Source organism: Ornithodoros turicata, chromosome 1 (genome assembly GCF_037126465.1).
Source record: "Ornithodoros turicata isolate Travis chromosome 1, ASM3712646v1, whole genome shotgun sequence".
NCBI classification, from domain to species: Eukaryota; Metazoa; Arthropoda; class Arachnida; order Ixodida; family Argasidae; genus Ornithodoros; species Ornithodoros turicata.
The window spans coordinates 6,063,424-6,082,779 of NC_088201.1; the positions used below are offsets into that span (position 1 = coordinate 6,063,424).

At 46.2% G+C, this 19,356-nt stretch overlaps 2 protein-coding genes across 2 annotated transcripts; both read right to left on the minus strand.

Annotated features, from left to right (window-relative positions):
* Nucleotides 1–10,191: 10,191 nt before the first annotated feature.
* Nucleotides 10,192–16,103, minus strand: LOC135377394 (E3 ubiquitin-protein ligase RMND5A-like). The gene is made up of 3 exons (XM_064609764.1): nt 15,788–16,103; nt 15,570–15,721; nt 10,192–12,001 (listed from the first exon to the last, which is right to left on the minus strand). The coding sequence occupies exons 1-3, from the start codon at nt 15,921–15,923 to the stop codon at nt 11,090–11,092; spliced, it is 1,200 nt and encodes a 399-aa protein (XP_064465834.1). The 5' UTR covers nt 15,924–16,103; the 3' UTR covers nt 10,192–11,089.
* A 1,418-nt stretch (nt 16,104–17,521) lies between these two features.
* Nucleotides 17,522–18,684, minus strand: LOC135377395 (early growth response protein 2-like). Its single transcript, XM_064609765.1, has 2 exons — nt 18,337–18,684; nt 17,522–18,270 (listed from the first exon to the last, which is right to left on the minus strand). Exons 1-2 carry the CDS (start codon nt 18,539–18,541, stop codon nt 17,609–17,611), a joined length of 867 nt encoding a protein of 288 aa, XP_064465835.1. The 5' UTR covers nt 18,542–18,684; the 3' UTR covers nt 17,522–17,608.
* Nucleotides 18,685–19,356: the final 672 nt, after the last annotated feature.

A 19,356-nucleotide genomic window follows, 5' to 3' on the forward strand; every position in this document is an offset into this window, starting at 1 on the left:
TGCCCAAATCGGGATGGAGCCCCCTAACGACGGGCGCGCCGTGCCGCGGCTCGGGCACCGAGCCAGGAACGAGGGCAACCCACCTCACGAGGGCTGCCTCAAGCGAACGCAGTGTTGTTCATGGTTGACCTCACTGCGATCGACACAGTTTAACCAATTCTTCGTGCGAAGAGCATTAGCGTATGTGCGGCTGCTCCATATCGGTGCCGGTATAACGTGGCCACATGGGGAAGAGGATTTATTCGCTTTCGTCTCTCCCCCCCCCCTCCCCAATGCACTGCAAAATGTATGAATTGGGGAGAGGGAGGGGAAGCTACGCCACTGCCGAATGGCAACAAACTAATGATGTGTCGTGATGGGCACGAAGTTGAGATCCATTTCTTGGAAATGGGAAAATAGTGCGACATATAACACCAATTTGAAGCAGCTTACACTCTAAGAAAAAAAAGGAGTACTACTTTTACTCCTTTTGGGGACTAAATGCATTGCCACCAAAAATAGTCCCTTTTGGGAGTAAATGAATGTCACAGAGTGGAGACTGCATTTCACGCTCTGTTCCAAGAGTCCCAGGTACATAATTCGTGTGCAAATCATGAAAATACTTTGAAGCATACCGTCAACCGTGATATATCGAGTTATATAAATCTTGCGCCATACATAGTGCACAATTTGCGGAGAAAGATGCGCTAACTGCTTCTTACTCTGTGTGGCTGGAAAATTGCTACGTTGGCTGAGTTATACAGCCTTATGCCGTTCAAATGGACCAAGGGCACATATTTACGTAGACTGTTGCATTCAGGAGACCGTTCGCGAAGTTTAGTGACAATTTGCAGTCCTCGGGAGTAAATGTCGGGACTAAATGTCGGGTTAGGGGACTAAAATAGGGAGTAATTGCAATCTAGGGGAGTAGAAGCTGCAATTACTCCCCGTTTTACTCCTTTTTTTCTTAGAGTGTAGACGGAAGCCGAGACAACAGCCTCCGTGAAGCGTGTGAATTTAATTTCATTTATTTTATTTTTTTTATTTTTTTCAATTTTGACCAAGGCCTTCGCCCGGGAGGAAGAGTATAACCCCACGAAAATGTTTGTTTCATTTCAACGATATCGACATCCCTTCAACAACCACCGCTCCTTCCTCTCGCATCCTCGGAAATTATTCTACAACGAGTTGAACAACGTTTTATCATACCCCCACCTTTTCGTTTCTTTTTCAACAAATTGCTCCCGTCAATCCTTCGTATCTTTGATCTTTAATCAGTTCGTGTACGTTAGTATAATAATTTAACTAATAAATTATAATATATTATATATACCAGTCAACCCTCGATTTCTAAACGGTTAACCTCCCTGGAAACATCGTTCATAAATCGAGGACTCGGACTGTACATACAATATAGCTATTAAAATAGTTATGTATTATGTAATTATAATACGTATACATTACTATACCGGGTGTTTGTCCAATGATCGCCTACAAGATGCGCACCGCGTGAATGACCGGGAGGCGCTCATTATTTAAATAAAAGTTCAAATGAGTTTCGTGAAAAAAGCTAACTTCTAAAGCAGGGCGCCGTCGGCATTAAAATGGGTACTACCCCTTTTGGGACCTTCAGTGGACACCTTTTAGAGAAAAATCTGCCACCGAAGCGGGTCATTTGTTGCAGTAATTAATTGGTTTCGGTTTACGCATTTTTGTCGCGGCTGGTCGCGGCGAAGCGCAAAAGGACGTAATTCATTGGTGTAATTCATTGGTGTAAGGGCGTAATTCATTGGTGGACATGTGCGTGAAAGAGCGTCCTTTTGCGCTTCACCGCGACCAGCCGCGACAAAAATATGTAAACCGAAACCCATTAATTACTGTAACAAATGACCCGCTTCGGTGGCAGATTTTTCTCTAAAAGGTATCTACTGAAGGTACCAGAAGTGCTAGTACCCATTTTAATGCCGACGGCGCCCTGCTTTAGAAGTTAGCTGCTTTCACGAAACTCATTTTAATTTTTATTTAAATAATGAGCGCCTCCCGCTCATTCACGCGGTGCGCATCTTGTAGGCGGTATTGGACAGATACTTGTAAAAAAGAAAGTTATTCGATTGGTGCACCGGTTCGCGAATTATTTAGCCCGGGGATTTAACTGAAACACCCGGTATATATTATATGCATACATACATTATGTATGTATGTATATAACGGGATGTATTTTTGCTCAATTAAAATTTTCGAACGGATTTTTCGTCTTTCAATTCTAAGCGAAAAATAAATAAAAACAAATAAATGCCCGAATTCTGTTGTTCGGGAACGCGCACACCGTGTAAATTGTTCGGCGTGCCCTTACGAACGAAAGAACCATGCCAGAGCCCTGCACGGACCAACTTTTCCGGGCCTGACTCGGGCCTTCATATTTTTATGCAGGCCCGGTGGCCCAGTGAGTAGAGTCCGGCGCGGCACGGCGTCTAAGCGAATAGAGCCCGGCCCGGTTACTCGGCGAGTAGATCCCGGCCTAGTATTTCCAGCTGTGACGTTCGCGTTTCTGGCGCTTATCAAACAAATTTATAAGTAAATTTTATAAGAAGAGAAGACAAGGCCACAAACATGCAAGTGCTGGCGGTTTAACACCGTAACAGCACGAGACCAAATTAAGTCCTGAACGCACGCGGGCATGGGCGTTATCGTTCCACTATCAAGTTTTTGCGGAGGTAGAGGATGCTGTCGACAAACTCCTTCTCCCAGTCCCTAACCCTGTGTGCAGTGTGATTTGCTTGTCTTTGCAAATATAGGGTGTTCAAAATTAAGCTTTCACGAGCGCTACGCAAACACAGTGATGACAGGAAATAGGATGATAACTTTACGCTACTTGTGTAAGAAACAGGTGCTGCTAATTATGTAGCACCTGTTTCTTACTCAAGGAACAGAAAAAATAGCACCAGTTTTCTTCGCCTTCTTCGCCTATTTATAAAGTGCTAGTGAAAGCTTAATTTTGAACACCCTGTATATGCACAGGAATGACGCAAGCCCGTGATGATATGAACTAATAGTCCTCCATTGTGTGGAATTAGCTGTGTGACCCGGCCGAGCCTGACTCTCGGAAACATGTTTGTCGGCCCGGCCCGCGGTTGTGGCGTATTTTGACGTCCCGGGCCCGGCCCGGAGCACATAGCCAATAACAAGCCCGGCCCGGGCCCATGCAGGGCTCTAAACCATGCGAATAAGATTCACACGCAATAGCTGCACATTCCTGATGTGAATCTTACTTCTGTACGCTACGGTACTTCTGTACGCTATAGGGTAAGGTGGGGCAAGATGAGACACGGGGCAAGACGCGACATTTTTTGCCTCACGCCGCCTGTCTCAGAGACGCGTTGCTCCATGTGCTTGAAACTTTATTCATAGGTGGCTCTGCATGTCCGCTTTGTTGCACGTGAGAATTGTCCGGATTGGTGTATGCGTTGAAGAGAGAGAGAGAAAAAAAAAAATCGGTTACTTCAGCCTGCAACGTAAAGACCCGCCAAAAAGGCGCGATTTTCTGCATTCCTTTTTCTTGTTATCTGTGCAGCAGCGTTTCGCAGGCTTATTCTGTCAATGCAATTGCAAGACCACATCCTATTTCTGTATTCATTCATCTTGATATATGCAAAATATGGGCACTCTTGGTTATCCGCGGTGTTGAACAGAAAAAAATAATGCATCCGATGATATGCACGGGGCAAGACGCGACAACTTAATGCAATTTAAATGTAATGCAATTTAAATTTAATGTAATTTAGAAACTGATAAGTCATCTATTGGGTGTCTTTATGCTTGTTCCTCAGAGATTCCTTTTTTTTTTTTTTATATTGCCTAGGATTTTCCAGCTAATTTTCCAGTGTCCTAGGATGTTTCCAGCAAAGCAGAAGCGCACTCAGAAGCGAGCGACCAGCGACACATCAGACTGGCGGCGGTGCCTTGTTTGCCAAGGACGGTGGAGGGAAATAGCACCGGGATCTGTGTGGTTTTATTGCACATCATGTAGGCGGTGGGCTCAAGGGGGCTGTGTTGGTTCTTAAATTACAAAAACTAATTTGTATAGTTCATTAAAACGGCGTGTCTCATCTTGCCCCACGCGATGTCTCGTCTTGCCCCGAGGGTTGGGGCAAGATGAGACAATCTGCATTTTTGAATTTCTTGTTCCGTGTTTATTTTAGAACAGGCTACGTCTGTTCTGATTTATAGATCAGAAGCTCCAGACCTCTGAGAATGTGCCTATGGCAAGTTTTTTGTTTTTTTTTTTAGCACGAAAAATAAAAATTCCATATTCAATTGCAAATTTGTCTCATCTTGCCCCACCTTCCCCTATGCCTATAGAAACACGTATAGGCCCGAGAAACTTCAGTGGCCGTCATTTTCGAAACTTTTGCCACACGCACCATATACCAAACTTCGGCATCTTTAGTGTCTGCGGAATTTCGGAAACCGATGAACGGCGAGCATTTTTCGGCCAATGAAGAAAATGTGGGAATCAAGGCAACTTCGCGGCTGGATAAAAATGGAAACACGACTATATTTGCTCCGCGAGACTTCATGCGCTGCGTGAAGTTCAGGACCCTCCTGACGCACTGTCCCACGCACGCAAAACCGGTCCGTGTGGTGAAATTTTACGCACCATTTCACGCAGTGAACTACGCACATCTTCAAATTATCGATATTCCAGAGCAAGCGTTAAATCTATCACTTGATCCTATACAGGGTGTTTCACCCAACGTGTAAAAAAATCGTATTAGAAAGTCTACGTCTAAAAAACATGGGGTCAACACTATCTCAGGGGAGCTTTTGCCATAACTTCCGAGCACTTTTACCGATTTTAGGTCGCGAGAAAAAAAAATTTTCTGAACTAAACTCCAAAATTTACCAAGTCAGCCTCACGTATTTTTTGCCAGCAGGCATTTACTCTTTGATTTGTTGGATTTGTCCCATACTGTTGTAACATAGTACATCCCACATTACAATGGTAATAGCTCGAAAAGAAAGAAAGAAGGAAAGAAAAGCGAAAGCCGTTGTTTCGAGGCGCGCAAATTGTCGGCCGAGCTCCGGAAGAAAACGACCCTCCCCACTCTTCCTGTTTCCTTCTCACTTTTGTTTCAGATAACTTTGCGTTGTAAGCCTGCTGCAGTCATCAGTAGAAGCATGGAGAAGGAGAAGTGAAAGGGCACTTCCATGACCTCCTCGCATCGCTTCTTTCGGAGGTCTGAGCGCGGCCGACAATATGCGGACCTCGAAACAACGACTTTCGCTTTTCAGCTATTATTATTGTAGTACAGAATGTATTTTGCAATGAAATGGGGTAAAGCTGACATGCGCTTTCAGTTTCTCGCAAAAACAAATACGTGAGGTTGGCTTGGCAAACTTCGGAGTTAAATTCAGAAAACTCAATTTCGCGCGATTTAAAATTGATAAAAGTGCTCGGAAGTCACGGCAAACGCTCCCCTGAGATATATGTCGTTGACCCTATACAATTTCAAGACACGTAGATTTTCTAATATATATTTTTTTTAACATGCCAAGTGAAACATATGCGTATAATTATAGTTGGGAGTAGATTTACGCCTTGATTCGTCACGAGCTCCCGCGCGAAGGCTAATCCGATATTTTTATCTAGAATAATATCTTAAAGTGCCGATACGTGGCGTTCGCACCGCGCTAACGTGAAAAATAACAATAGCGCGCTCCAGAGTCCAGAACGACTATAATGTTAGTGGGATATCTCTCCTCAACCTGTCCCTTCTGGAAAATACTGTTTTGCAGCTTGATAAATCACACGAGGTGGTGGTACTGCTGAAAGAGCTCACCGTTGTCGACCTCACAGAGGTGATGGGCAACATCACGACTAACGCTATGGGGGAATGTGCGTCCTGGGCAGACTTCTATAAGGGAACTGTGCCGACGTATGTCGAACAGCGTCTGAGGAAAACTCAGGAAAAACCCCAGGCAGCACAGTCGGCACCGGGATTCGAACCTGGGTACCTCCCCGTCTCGACGCGACGTTTGAGCGGGCTTCCGTCAACCTCCGCCAATGAACTCTAGTTGTTACGTTTCGTACTTCCGCTAATTAAGCGATAAATCGTGAAAACATCTTGTCGAATGACTGGCGACGTAAGGGATCATAAATGTCAATGCAGCAGCATTCCCAATCCCTTACCCTCTCCACAATTGTCTACATAAAAAAAAAAAAACTATTACTTCCTGCCCTTGCCTCAGAGTGTGACTACAAAACTTAATACGAATGCTATGCACTTACCATTCGTGGAGGTAGTGGAAGCACTACTGAAGCCTCACAATGCCCAGTTGTTGCGCATTCCCGATTAAAGTGTGGCAGTTGATGATCCCATCCACTGATGCCTTTTGATCAATTGTCATTCTTTAATAGTGGAAGAACAGTGCACACTGTGCACAACTGGGAATGCAAGAGGTCAACTGACCCCCAACCAGTTTCGCGATGCAAAAATTGTGGTGGAAATTCTGCCAGTCGTGTGTATGTATTGCAGCGTATAATCCAGCAAATATTTGTACAGCACCAGGGCAATGGCACTTCTTATAGGTGTAGGCAGTTGCGCAGCCAGGACAATATTTTGGGAGGGGTTCTATGGGAGATTTACATGGGGAGGAGGAGGAGGAGGAGGAGGAGTTCACCCCCTTTTTCCTTTTCTCAAATGCACTACAAATTATAGAGTTGGGGGGGGGGGGGGGGTTGATGATCCGAAGCTTCCCTGGTTATGGCTTTGGGCATAGGTGTTTTGTCTGCTGCCTTTCCGTAGTCTCATTCGACAACGGCACTCGGCACATACCACAGGTGTGTCAAGGAGGGATTTTACTCCTCTTACATTGACAACCCTACCAGAGAGAGCATTGTATACGCCATCATTACAGGCAATCCAGCAGGTGCAACAGTAGCTCCACTACGCAGACGCCAGATCACACCACTTTGGGTTTCTAGGGGATTGTTGTCTGCACCGCTAAGACCAGAGGACTTAGAGGTAAAATATGAAAAGGCTAAAACGTAACACGTAGGCAGTATGTGAAATAGTGCCGGAAAGTATCCGGATAGGAAAGATTGGCTTTCTAGCAGGATATAAACCTGGTTCGTACATTAGATGCATGTTGCCTTCACCAACGATATCCCCGACACATGGATATGCCGATGTGCACAACCTCCATAATACAGCGTACATTCTCTAGGTGAAAAGAGAGTAAACAGAAACTTAGTCAGTGCAGAAAGTCAAGCAAGTCAGTCAGAGTCGATGTTGAAAACGGGCATGTAAAACGAAGACTTCAAGAGCTTGAGCGTGTCTGTGTGTGCTGTCATTCATCGCTCTGCATGATTGTCAACATGGAAAGGGAAACTTATTGTGATGTGTAACCGTTGTATTGTCACTGTAAGATATTTTAGATACTTTGTCCCCTTTTGTCACACACACCTTTTATTTGTTTAAGGAGGGAAGATACGGTGGGGCCAATCGACGCCCAACATCCTTCACACTTGATGCTCAACCAGATGCTTAATGGTACACGAGTTCCAGCAAAATTACGCACTTCAAACGTGGACAATGTTTGCGTGCCACACAGGAAGGTTTCTGTGCTGTTACCAGTGCAAGGAAGTCATGCAGACTTGAAATCTTCCGAACACCCATCTTCCTTGTGAGGTTCCTCTTGTAATTGTTTGTCCTGCAGTATTTCTAACATGTTATCACCTTCCAACGGCATTCTAAAAGTAGCCTGTGTGCCGTTAACATGACTGGCTACAGCAGAAGTCGTTACACAGAAGTCGTGAGTGCTACAAACTGTATGCAGAAAGTCTGTACGCAGAATAATTGTTCTGGTTTATAAACAAGGGTGGAAGATGGGTACATTTTCATCCTGAGTGGTTCTTCCTTTTGTGACATGAAAGGACATGTGGTTCCTTTGAGGACACAACTCAACTCAAGGACTGAAATTTCGTTAAGATCACACGAGAAGTACAATACTGTGAGAGGCAGCTTGACTAGGTATTATATTTTAGGACGTCTGGCTATACAGAACCAGGTATGACTGTGGGCTCACAATAGTGGCTATAGCTCAAGCATGCAATGAACGATGGTCGTCTAAGATCGTTCTTCAGATGCCTCTTGCACATCTGCGCATCTTATCCAACCAAGCTGCACTTAAATCCATCTTATCTATCAGAAAATATGGAAGACGTTTGGTCTGACTTTTTTCGGGTTGAACGCCTTTCCCAGATTCGTCGTGAGGGAAAAAAATTGGGGTCTATTTTTAAATCTGTAATTTGGGGTGAAACCGAGGCTATTGATGCATTCGGGCCATCATCAGGTTATTTTTCTTTCTTTCTGTCCGGCAAACGACCCGCAGCTAAAGTGCATATATTGGTCAAACCTGCATACCTCACACGATTTACAACAGCAAGCACCACATCTACTAACATAAAGTGTGCTTCGATGGTCTACTGTCGCACTCAAGTAATATTTCCATCAGGCATGCGTACTAAATAGTGCACGTGACACCATTTGATGTGCGATTAGAATTCGGGGAGAAATCGGGTTTAACCCCAAATTGGCCCTAACCAGATTTGGGAGGGAATAATCGGCGGAATTGGGTTTAACCCAAAAAAATGTCAGACCCTAGATATATATGGAACAAGGCAAAAACAGAATGGTGAGGATCACTTGTGTGCAGTGTTGTACGTATCGCCGTTACAAGTAACGCCGTTACAGTAATCGATACTTTTTCGGTATCGGAGTGCGTATCGCGATACTTTCTCAAGTCGGTATCGGAAAAGTATTTCCGTTACAAATTTATGGTAAGGCGATCTCCGTATCGTTACCGATACAGATACTTTTAAGAGCCCCACGCTTACTTCACCGACCATATTTCTCACTCTTATTCATTGACAATGGTCCGCCTAGCCCTCGACAAGAAGCTTTACCACAAGTAACCGGAATTATGGAATTATACCAAACACGTGTTCACCGTTTTTCTTTGAAACTGAGGGAAATAACCACGCTGTGTTCAACAAAAGAGTTGAGGTCAACGAACAGAGGTTCAAGACTTTGACAGTGCGCTCTCGCACTGAGTCACGCTCACATATGCTGTGGCATTGTTAACTTCGGATAGGATTCCTTGGTCATTGGATTCCCACGGTACGTGTAGGCCCGACACTAACGTAATTGTCACACTGGCCTCTGTCAGCTGCCGGAGAGACCGCGGCAGAAAACGATTTCAAGAACCGGCTATTGATAAAAGTCAAGCCTAACGTTTCCGAGCTATATATGAAATACGCTGTCTTTTCACCGCAAAACTGTTCACGTAAGCGATATTTCTATGTTGCGTCATCTCCGTATTTCAAACGAAAGTATCGCCCAATGTATCGCGTTACTTTTTTTAGTAACGGTAGCGGTAATCCGTTACTTTAAAAAAGAAGTATCGGTATCGCGATACCATATTTCGGTAACGGGTACAACACTGCTTCTGTGTTTCCCTCAGTGACTCCGTCAGTGACATCAGCAAAGATCACCTACGCTCGTAGTGTCTGGATGGTTTGAAATGAAACTTTAGATTGGAATCCCACAATCAACGGAGATGTAATAGAATAAAACACCAGTTCTATGTACAGGAAGGCAGGACAAGAGACCTCTCTGCAGGGAAAACTGCCAGGCACAGAACAGCCATCGTTAGCAAAAACCCGCGCAAAACCATAATTAAGATGTGAAACGACAAACTTTCTTTCCACACATGCTCTTTTTTTATGCCTCATTGGTTTCCATTAGTTTTACAACAGTGTCTTCACAGAATGAGATGAAAGACAGAGAATCCACCTGAGCAGCAGAAGCTACTCCGTACTATAGAAACTGCTGTCATATGAAACATCACCAATAACACGGGCGAGAGCAAAGAACCTCTTGGCGCGTGATGGCCCTCTAATGCCGGGTCATATTTGCACACGGTGTTGGTATGTATGTTCAGAGGCTGCAAACTCGTACCAAAAAGTGAAGCGCGGTTGTTAATCCACTTTGGAGGCACAGTGTACTAATTAGGCCACGGACAAGGAAGACATACAGCAGGCGCTCGAGATTATCCGAAGCATCGGGATGAGCAGTTGGGCTAGTTGGTGTTGTTGCATACGAAACAGAGCATAATGAACACAGGAAAAAAGAGAAGACTTCGCAGGACAGAAAGGTGGAGAGGTCCTTTATCCCACAATGAATCAAAACACACTTCGTTGCAGGCAGTTCATGAGAATTTGGACTGATACAATAAGAGATTAGAACGAGTGAATGTTGACAGTGCTTTTTGCTTAGCGAGCCACTGTGAGTACGTAAGCAAGCCATCACTCTTTAACAGAGTATTGCCTCTTGCGACAATACGGTTTGAAAGGGCATGTAGCTCGTGGGAGGGTCTCTCATTGCTCTGCCTTATGTTGTCGCATTATGAAGAAGCACCTTCAGTTGCTGGTGCACACCTGTTGCCTTTCCTGTTCCCGTCTCCATTAGCGCTTGATGCCTTTGAGATGAAATACACATTCTCGAACTTGATTTCTCCAGGAAATGTTAGCATTATTTCACAACCCCTTTTTAAAAATGAACAGTCTGCGTTCCCTGGCGGTTTTCTCGGCACCAAGTTGATGTACGTCTCTGCAAACAGGTTCACGTGTGTACATTTAGCAAGATCACTCCACAATCTTCTCCAGTTGCTTTTTCATTTATTTGGCGCAGACCTTCCAAACTAAGACAAACCAAGTCTTTCATGTACACAGCATCCAGAGCACCTTTGCGTCTTGACAGCTCCAAATTTGTTTTCTCGCTTTCTTCGAACAGGAGGGATGATATTAAAAGTGGAAAGTTACTATAACTGATAAATGCTGTTCATAATATGCACTTCGAGCAACATTACAGCATGTACCATGAATCGACTTGGTTGTTATAAATACAATTCCTCCATATTTCAACGTAAGACTATTCTAAAAAGCAGACATGTCCCAAGGAGCTCACCCAATGTAGAAAGCAAGATAACGAAGCCACAGTACAAGGTATTCAGGATGGAACAATTCTTGCTGCGAGAAAAGACCGATTCAAAAGTGAATTAACCTAGCATCGGCGGGGTTCTGTTCAACGGGACAGTACGGACATTTTAGCTTGGAACCACTCGCCAGCTTATGAAGTGCGTCTCGAGAAATCACGTGGCCACAGACGAGCCGCATGGGTGGGTTGGCGTCGGTACTCTGCTGGCGCAGGATCGGACAAGCGAACACAGAGTGGAACTGGCGTCCCAGACGGATCTCTATCGGCAGTTCATCGCGAGAGCTCCACACTCCTGCCACCTGTCGCTGGACCATCACCTGCTTGATATTGAGAAGGGCAGGCAGGGCACGGCTGCCTGCTTCGAGGCACACTGCCAAGGGGCTCTCGACAGAGAGACCCAACCTCGCGCACGCGTCCCTCGTGAACGCCTCACAGGCCTCGGCCCAGCGTGCGGGTTCCAGAAGAGACGCGTAGGGCGATCGTTCCAGACCAGCACCTCCCGCCGTAGGGCCTCCGCCCCGCAGGAAAGCCAGGCTGCCCATGAGAGCTTGAAAATCCCGCTCGTGCGCACGTGCGAGTGGGGCGAGGTGCCGGCGTGCATACGCGATGGCTTCGCGTGCCGCGCCACGCTGCAACAGCCCTACGACCTGGAGCCGGTGTAACTGGAAGGGCAGCGCCGACACATTCCCGTCCTGGCTGGGCTGCGGGTCCTGGTGCCGCACGACCCACTCTAGCGCGGGCCCGAGGTCGCGCCGTTTGAGCGCGTCGAGCACGCGGTTGAGCTCGGCGAAGGGTTCCTTGTGGGCAGATTCGAGGCCTGCCTCGCGCGCCAGTTCTTCGGCAATATCGAGGAGGCCCTGCCGTAACAGGTGCTCGGCAATTACCTGGTTCAGGGCTGCCTTTTTTTCGGGGCCCTCAAACACGTCCTCGCTGCTTGTGGCCCAGAAGTCTGGTACAAAGTTCTGTGGTGAGAGACAAAACAGTGAAAGTTGGGTTTCATTCTTCTAATCTTAGTTAATCATCATCATCATCTGAGTGGTAGTGTAGTAAAAAGTGTTTGGTTTTCTGTTTTTGTCTTTTCATGCACTGCAGTTGCTTCCGATTTACACTTCCACTGTTCAAAGTCTGGGTGCTGCCAACATCTATAACTCTTTACTTCATCATCCTACCATTTATATGCCAAGGGTTGTAGCAGTCCGCGGACGACCAGAACTCGCCTACAAGTTTAAGTGAAAATTGAAACGAGTGAATTAGACTAGGCATGTGCTAGATTTTACAAATTTTGAACCTGCTTGTTTATCATGCAAGCAATTACAAGTACATCTCACAGTTGAAACGTGTGTTGTTACTGCGACGTGCTTACACACAGCAATATATATATGGTGTTCCTTCGTATTCATTACAGGCTTTTTTTTTAACAAGGAAAGCTACGACAGCAGCACAGATGTAGTTTTCGCAGGTGGGTTCTACAGCACTAGGGAACTACAAGGAGAAGGGACAAGGCGCAGACTTAGCTGGTGAAGCACGATGATGAAGGGATAGCCTGAGACATGACACAGACAATGCCTGATATACTTGTGTGGGGTCGTCTTCTCCTTCATCCTTAGGTTTCTTCGTTTTCGGGTTTTATGATTTTACAAATTCGGGAGGGAAAAATCGGGTGCTATTTACACACGAGAATTCGGGGAGAAATCGGGCTCTACGATCTCTGTTTGATATGTCACCGGGGAATTTTCGGGTGAGACGAAAGGCATACGAGACGAGCCACTGCTGCGACACTGGGACGAGAAACAAGAATCTTTATATTTCCGCTCGGAACTGGGATAGTGAATGACCGTGGTATTCAAACACTTGCCAGAGCTCCACAAAGGCTCGTCTTTGACTCCTACAGGAGGGGATTATAAAAGGAAGACAAATAAGTTGTCACAAATAGCTCTCTTTGCCGATATGATTTTTTTTTCTCGAAGGTTTGCCGAGAACGACAAGTTGAAGGACCGCAAGGATTTTCGGGTAGATACTTTTGAACTCTTGAAAATTTTTTTTTTGGGGGGGGGAACTATCGTGAAAAATCGGGTTTAACCCACAAACGAAGAACCCTATTCATTCTGTGTCTCAGGGTATTCCTCCATCATGTGACTACAAGATGTCTGATTACACAAAATTCATTAATCAACTCCTTAATCGGGGAATTTTGGGCAAAAGTAAGATTGCAGAGGACTGTTCTCCCACTCTGCTGTCTTGTTTTTGCCCGAAATTCCCAAATTTTACGCGAGTAGTCATCTAGTAGTTACGCACTCTCTTTCAGAGGATGCCCGTCTAGCCATGTATAACACAACTTCAAAAATGACATTACGCTGCTCTCATAGTTTTATAAAAAAAATCTGTAATTGATAAAAATGAACACCTCGCATTTTCTGTATTTATTCCAAATACATTAAGGGACTCCACAGGGCTCTGCACAAAGTGGTGAGCCAAGTCATTTTGGTAGAAAATAAAAAGATCCGAGACAGCGCAACTTATAGAACATAATGTGTACATAAGAACCAATAACAAGCCTGCGTTGAAAACTTAAAATACATATACGTCACATATGGAATATTTAGCTGCGTAATACATAAAGAAATATATCGTAAAAAGTTGAATGTAAATACATTAAATTGTTCAACATAATTACATGTGATAGATATGTATATCGGACACTGCAAGGTTGAAACGACTCCAAACACAGAATTTTCTCCACCAGTTCGGAAATTCTAGTGAGATCATGCACGGAAAGGAACAGTGGCATGACGAATGCTTCATCATACACAGAAGGGTGATGAACCTGTCAGCACGGTTTGGTGCAGGTTCTACTTGGTTAATTGGGTGGTACGCATGTGCACTAATTTTGAATTAATGTACACGAGAGAAGATATATGAAGAAAGTATCCAAATGTAAATGCAAAAAATGTTCTCGCGATGGTTGATATGAAGACTGTTGATCCACTTTGAAATGTCCGAAAGTTAAAGAGATTGAGAAACCATCTCTAACATGTGTTTAACGTACTGTTTATAATGTTGTAGCCAATATATTCAATACACAAATCCATAGTTGTATCCTGAGTAAGCTGCTTCTTTGATAACATCTACATAAAAAAACACTTTTCAAGGCTCAAGAGACTGAGGAAGACATCAAACAGGGAATTTTTCTGCAGAGGAGCTGACAGCTACCCTCAGCAGGTACGCCTCGCACATTCCCGTGAACAGCTTAGTTTTCTACGATAATACATATTGTGTTTGTGGGGACTAAGGAAAAAGGTGGTCCTGTCACACAGCCAGATTTTGGTATGCAATAAATTCCAAATGCGAGAGCAGGTCAGCATAGGACTTTGCTCGACATATTCGGGAGGCAAACTCCTGCATGATTAATCGTTTCACGACCAGAATTGAAGCTAGCATGCAGGTCACCGGTAGAAGAAGCTGATTGTGCTCCATGCAGATTACCCGTCCCAAACCTGTGCCGAAAGTTGTCAAAGGTTTCTTGCATTTCAGACACTCAACAAAACTGGCCTGTAGTTAGAAAGGTCACTATTGTGCAATTGGAGAGGCATCTGCCCTTTATAGTACAGCTTCTGTGGGTGCATGCTTACGCAGCTTTCAGGAAACAACAGGTAGGGCAGAAAATGCAGTGGGCTTAGCACAGTAGCTACCCTTTCGTTTCACGTGTTAGCTAATTGTACCTTGTCGGTACTGAGGTACTTTCCCCCCCCCGATTCCTACTGCACTGTTACTGAATTTTGGATCTCATTCTGGTATGCAGTGTTTCTTTATTTCTGTACCTAGAAAAGTCCACCTACTACATTACAAGAGTACATTTAATGTTTTCTTATCATCAAATAAGCGCGGTATATTAAATATTACGGAACTCATCTGGCTACAGGCGGACGTTATGATGCTGGTAAGGATACTGAGATAAATTTGTTATTTTTGCCAGCACTCAAATATCAAATGCACTGGGCAAGAAAACGGGAAAAGGCTCAGGGTTACTGTATACCAACAGCTTTCCAATGGTGCAAACTTCAGTTAGGCATACAAATACACCGCACAAAGATATCTGTTTTTCCATTCATCGTTCACAAGACCCAAATAATTTAAGCATTCACGGTACTTAATCATTTTCTTTTTGTTTGATTCTCATGGAAGAATCTAACAAATTACGTGAAAATACGCCCCATAATTACCTTTCTAAAGCTGGAGCAAGTAATACTGAAAATGAGTGGGGGTTTGGCACCCATCCTTTATGTAATTTGTTATAGCTTCGCTAGCTCACTGCACCCATCATCATATATGGGCACACGGAACAGATGTTCCCGTTTACGCTAGCAGACGTGATCCTATAGTCAACGAAGATACACGAAGATTACCAGATCGTATTTACAAGCAATATGCAGAGTTCAGGTTCCCTCAACACAGCTTGAGAGTCAGACCGACTGTCACTCAAAAATCATCACACTAGGACTAGGCAGGTTCTGAAACTCGCTGCCGGCTCACCTTGTCAATCGCCTTTCCTACTTTTGATACCGTGCCATGAAGATCGCGATGCTCCGCAGCGATGGCACTGGTCACATCACGGATTTTCTGAGCGCACTGTGTAAGTGCAAGCGAAAGTTTGTGCGTTGCTCGAACATCAATCTCCGGGGACTCTGCGTTCACCGACAGGGAAGTTATTACTGTTGCTAAATATGCTGTGCCTACGTTGTGATGCTTACCTTCTCCTAGCTGGCGATTTAAATCCTGTACGTGATCCATGAGCTCCGTTAGTGAATTTCTTGTATGCTCCTGGAGCGCTCCAAATTTGCTCAACACTTTGTCCACTTCGCGTTCTACGGCTACACATGACTCCATTGCGCAGCTGGTATACTCGGACCCTAAAAGTTACAAACTAGACGACTCCCAGCGATATAAAATGCTTAAAGCATGTCTTTCCTCGTATATCAGTCGGTAAATCAGAAAAGACCATCCAGCAACAAAACAGGTTGTACTGCAAAGTCACTCAGATTGTATTCTCACCAGCTGTTATGACGATGGCGATTACAGAACGAGCCACGAGCCGAGCGAGCCACGCAGCTGTTCGAGATGTGCATCACATCTCGTGGTGCTCCACGACAACGGACAATATAATGAACAAAATATGTATTGTTCCACATAAATACAATAAAACCCCATTCATACTTAGATCTCGCTTTTGCCGCATTCTTTCATATTGTGCAACGAACGCTACCGCTACAAAGTCCACCAACAATGTGGCCTGCGCGCGCGCCTTGGTCTCCTCTGCTTTCATTTTGTGCGTTCAAAAACACGGCGCGTATCATTTAATTTGATCGTTACATAATGAACGAGACAACACTTTACCGTTTCAGCGTGCCTAGAATACAATCGGCATTCAAGGTCGGCCAAAGGCTGTCAGTTGAGCCTGTCCAGCAAGTTTATAAGGAATGAAACGATAGCAACCCAAGTCTTCGCTCAAACGACAAAGGTAAGAATGTATTTAATACACAAAAACACACATGACCGTGATTGGACGTCACATTCGTTAAACCGTGTAAATTACGCAAGGTGACCCGTGACCCTCGTCGGAATGAAAGTTTCAGTCGTCACCTTACAGATGGGGAAAGTGAAACAAGTGGAATGAGGGAGGGGCTGCGTTGGGTCGCACCTGTTACACGATATTGCAAAAGAATAGGGTTTACGCGCACGTATGTCACCGAAACGTCGCAGAATTGTGTTTTATACATAAACTAAATGAATACACTCACTAATAGATACTTACCTGCGGAATAATTGACAACAAAGCCAACTTTCCGTTCAGCAGTGCCTATTGCGCTTGCATAGCAGCGCTCGGGAGAGGAGGCGGGAGAGGGGAGACGTTTGCAGATGTTTGATCATGGCAGGCAAAAGCAATTTGCTTTGCCCGAATTCATTGTGGAAACAATATGTAACAATTTTTCTCGATATTGACTCAAAAAAACAAACATTTGTGTGTGTAACACAATTATTAACACATTTGGCAGTGGAAAATCAAACAGGTGTTTGAGTTTCCACAGCACGAAGGGGGGGAAAAATGCTCAAAGAGTCAACAGTTTGCCATATTAGTGAACTGGGTTTGAACGATGACTGGTGACAACACCTGTTGTCGGTTGGGGTCGACGTAGCTTTAGAACTTTGGGGTAACTCAGAGAGAACGGAAACGTAAAGAGAAAAGTTGGCAACTGTTTTCCCAACTTTTCTCTTTGAAAACTCAAAGGTGAGAAATGAGAGCAGGATACAACTGAAAGGTTGAACATAAAGAAACACCTACGACAGGGTCACTGCCTTCAAAGTGTAATCTGACGGCAATGTCCCAACAGCGTCAACGTGTGTTTAGCCAAATTCCCTCATGTGGATGTAGGAATTTGGCTCAAACACATCAGAATGGAACAGATAAACAGGAGCTCACACACAAGTTGAGGCGATGGAGGAGACTTTTATTTCTGGGTGCGAGATGGACTTTGTACAGTGCACTATGTACAGCTCATAACCGAGGTCCAGCCTCAGCAGGGATGCTCTTTCTTGAGGCGATGCTTGAGATGCACCTTGGCGTGTCGCTTTTTCTCGTCACTGCGGGCAAACTTGCGACCACAGATGTCACAGGAGAAAGGCTTTTCACCGGTGTGGGTTCTGATATGCGTGGTGAGATGGTCGGACCTCGAGAAGGAGCGCATACAGATACGGCACTGGAACGGCTTTTGGCCGGTGTGGATTCGGATGTGGCGGGTGAGCTCGTCCGAGCGTGAGAAGCGCCTGTCGCATCCTTCAATGGGACAGGCGTAGGGCCGCTCGTGGACAGGAGTCTTGCTGGGCCGGTTCGGGTATTTCCTGGGCTTCACTGGCACAAGACGGAGAGGTATGGGGCTGTTCTGGTAGGCTTGGCTCAGAATCTCGTGGCCTTTACTTGTTGCCTGGTTGTATTCAGCCAGTGTGGCCGAGGGACCTTCTTCGCGCGGTTCGCCCCACGGCGGGTATTTGGTATCCTCGAAGACTCCGGTGGGTTTGAAGCCATCGAGGGAGCCCACGAAGGAGTCGGGCGCCACGGGGACCGAGGGCTCGAAGAAACCCGGAGGCTCGGGAGGACAGGGCGGCCAGGCCGCCGCAGCGGTGAAGGTGCCGCGATAGGAGAGTCGCGAGCCGCCACTCAGATCTGGCAGGGCTTCGGCTAGAGAGAGGGACGGCGAAGGTGTTAGTCGAGGGAGCCCCCGATAACATGGGAGTGTCAGCTCACCTGAGATCGGGACTGGGTCTGGGATGATGGCATCTGTGGCGAAGAAAGTGATCAACTCGGCCGTCGTAGAAGCCGGGGTGTGGAGCGGGTCATCGCCGGCGACGGCCTCAGGTCCGATCATAGAACTAGGCGCCTTGAACGATTCGAAACTTAGGTTGAATTGTTGATCAGCGCGGGGCAGCGCTTCCAGACCGTCCATGATCATGACGGCTAGCGAGCCCCCATCAATGTGCGGCGTACGCGCTGGGGCCCCCGCTGCCGTATGAATGGGCCCCCGGGCGGGCGCCTGCCTTATTTGGAGAGCCGGAACCGGCGCTAACCAATCGGAGCGTACACCATCCCTGACGCGCGCGTGACGTTGCCTCCATTCACTGCGCCGCCTTCTGACGGTAAAACGGGAGCCCGCGTCGCAGCGCGATGCCCGGTCCCGCAGAAATTCAGTTCGAACCCATGTTCACGTATGCATATGAGCCTACAATAAACATTTTGGGTCCTGGAACCCGACGAAGGGCCCTGCGAGGCCCTGCGGGTCGCAGATCGCCGCCGCAGCCATCGCGCGCTCCATATTTGGTCAACGAGAGTAGCCGAACTTTTCCGAGCGCGACGTCATGTTGACGTAGCCACGCGGCGCATTTACGACGGATCCCCATGACGACGGAGGCCCCGCGCCGTGAAGTCTCCACTCGCTTACGCACCACCTGCTGCCTGCAAGCCGGACAAACGGAGAGACTGGTGTCAGCGAACCTGGGCGTTGGAAGACCTGCCCGTTTAACACACTGTCTCGACGTGTTCGACTCGGCTGTCAACAGGTCGGGGGCCGAAACCCGCGTCCATTGAGAAACAGCTCTGACATCATACGCGCGTTTTACGTCAGAGGCGACGTACGCAGTATTGGATCGATATACTCCTCGTCCGAACTTGCAAGCGCGCTCGGGGCTTGAGCCGCGAGGCCGGGCGAAGGAAAACCGCGCGTGCGCTTCGTGATCGCAATCGCTACCGGCAGAGGTCGCGGCGCCGCCG

What these genes read in the sequence shown, in the direction of transcription:
- LOC135377394 (XM_064609764.1), bottom strand. Translation starts at nt 15,923, where the DNA reads ATGGAGTCATGTGTAGCCGTAGAACGCGAAGTGGACAAAGTGTTGAGC. An exon ending in AAATCGCCAGCTAGGAGAAG is followed by an intron (nt 15,722 to 15,787) that starts GTAAGCATCACA and finishes CGGTGAACGCAG; the next exon opens with AGTCCCCGGAGATTGATGTT. An exon ending in TAGGAAAGGCGATTGACAAG is followed by an intron (nt 12,002 to 15,569) that starts GTGAGCCGGCAG and finishes CTCTCACCACAG; the next exon opens with AACTTTGTACCAGACTTCTG.
- LOC135377395 (XM_064609765.1), bottom strand. Translation starts at nt 18,541, where the DNA reads ATGATCATGGACGGTCTGGAAGCGCTGCCCCGCGCTGATCAACAATTC. An exon ending in AGACCCAGTCCCGATCTCAG is followed by an intron (nt 18,271 to 18,336) that starts GTGAGCTGACAC and finishes CCCTCTCTCTAG; the next exon opens with CCGAAGCCCTGCCAGATCTG.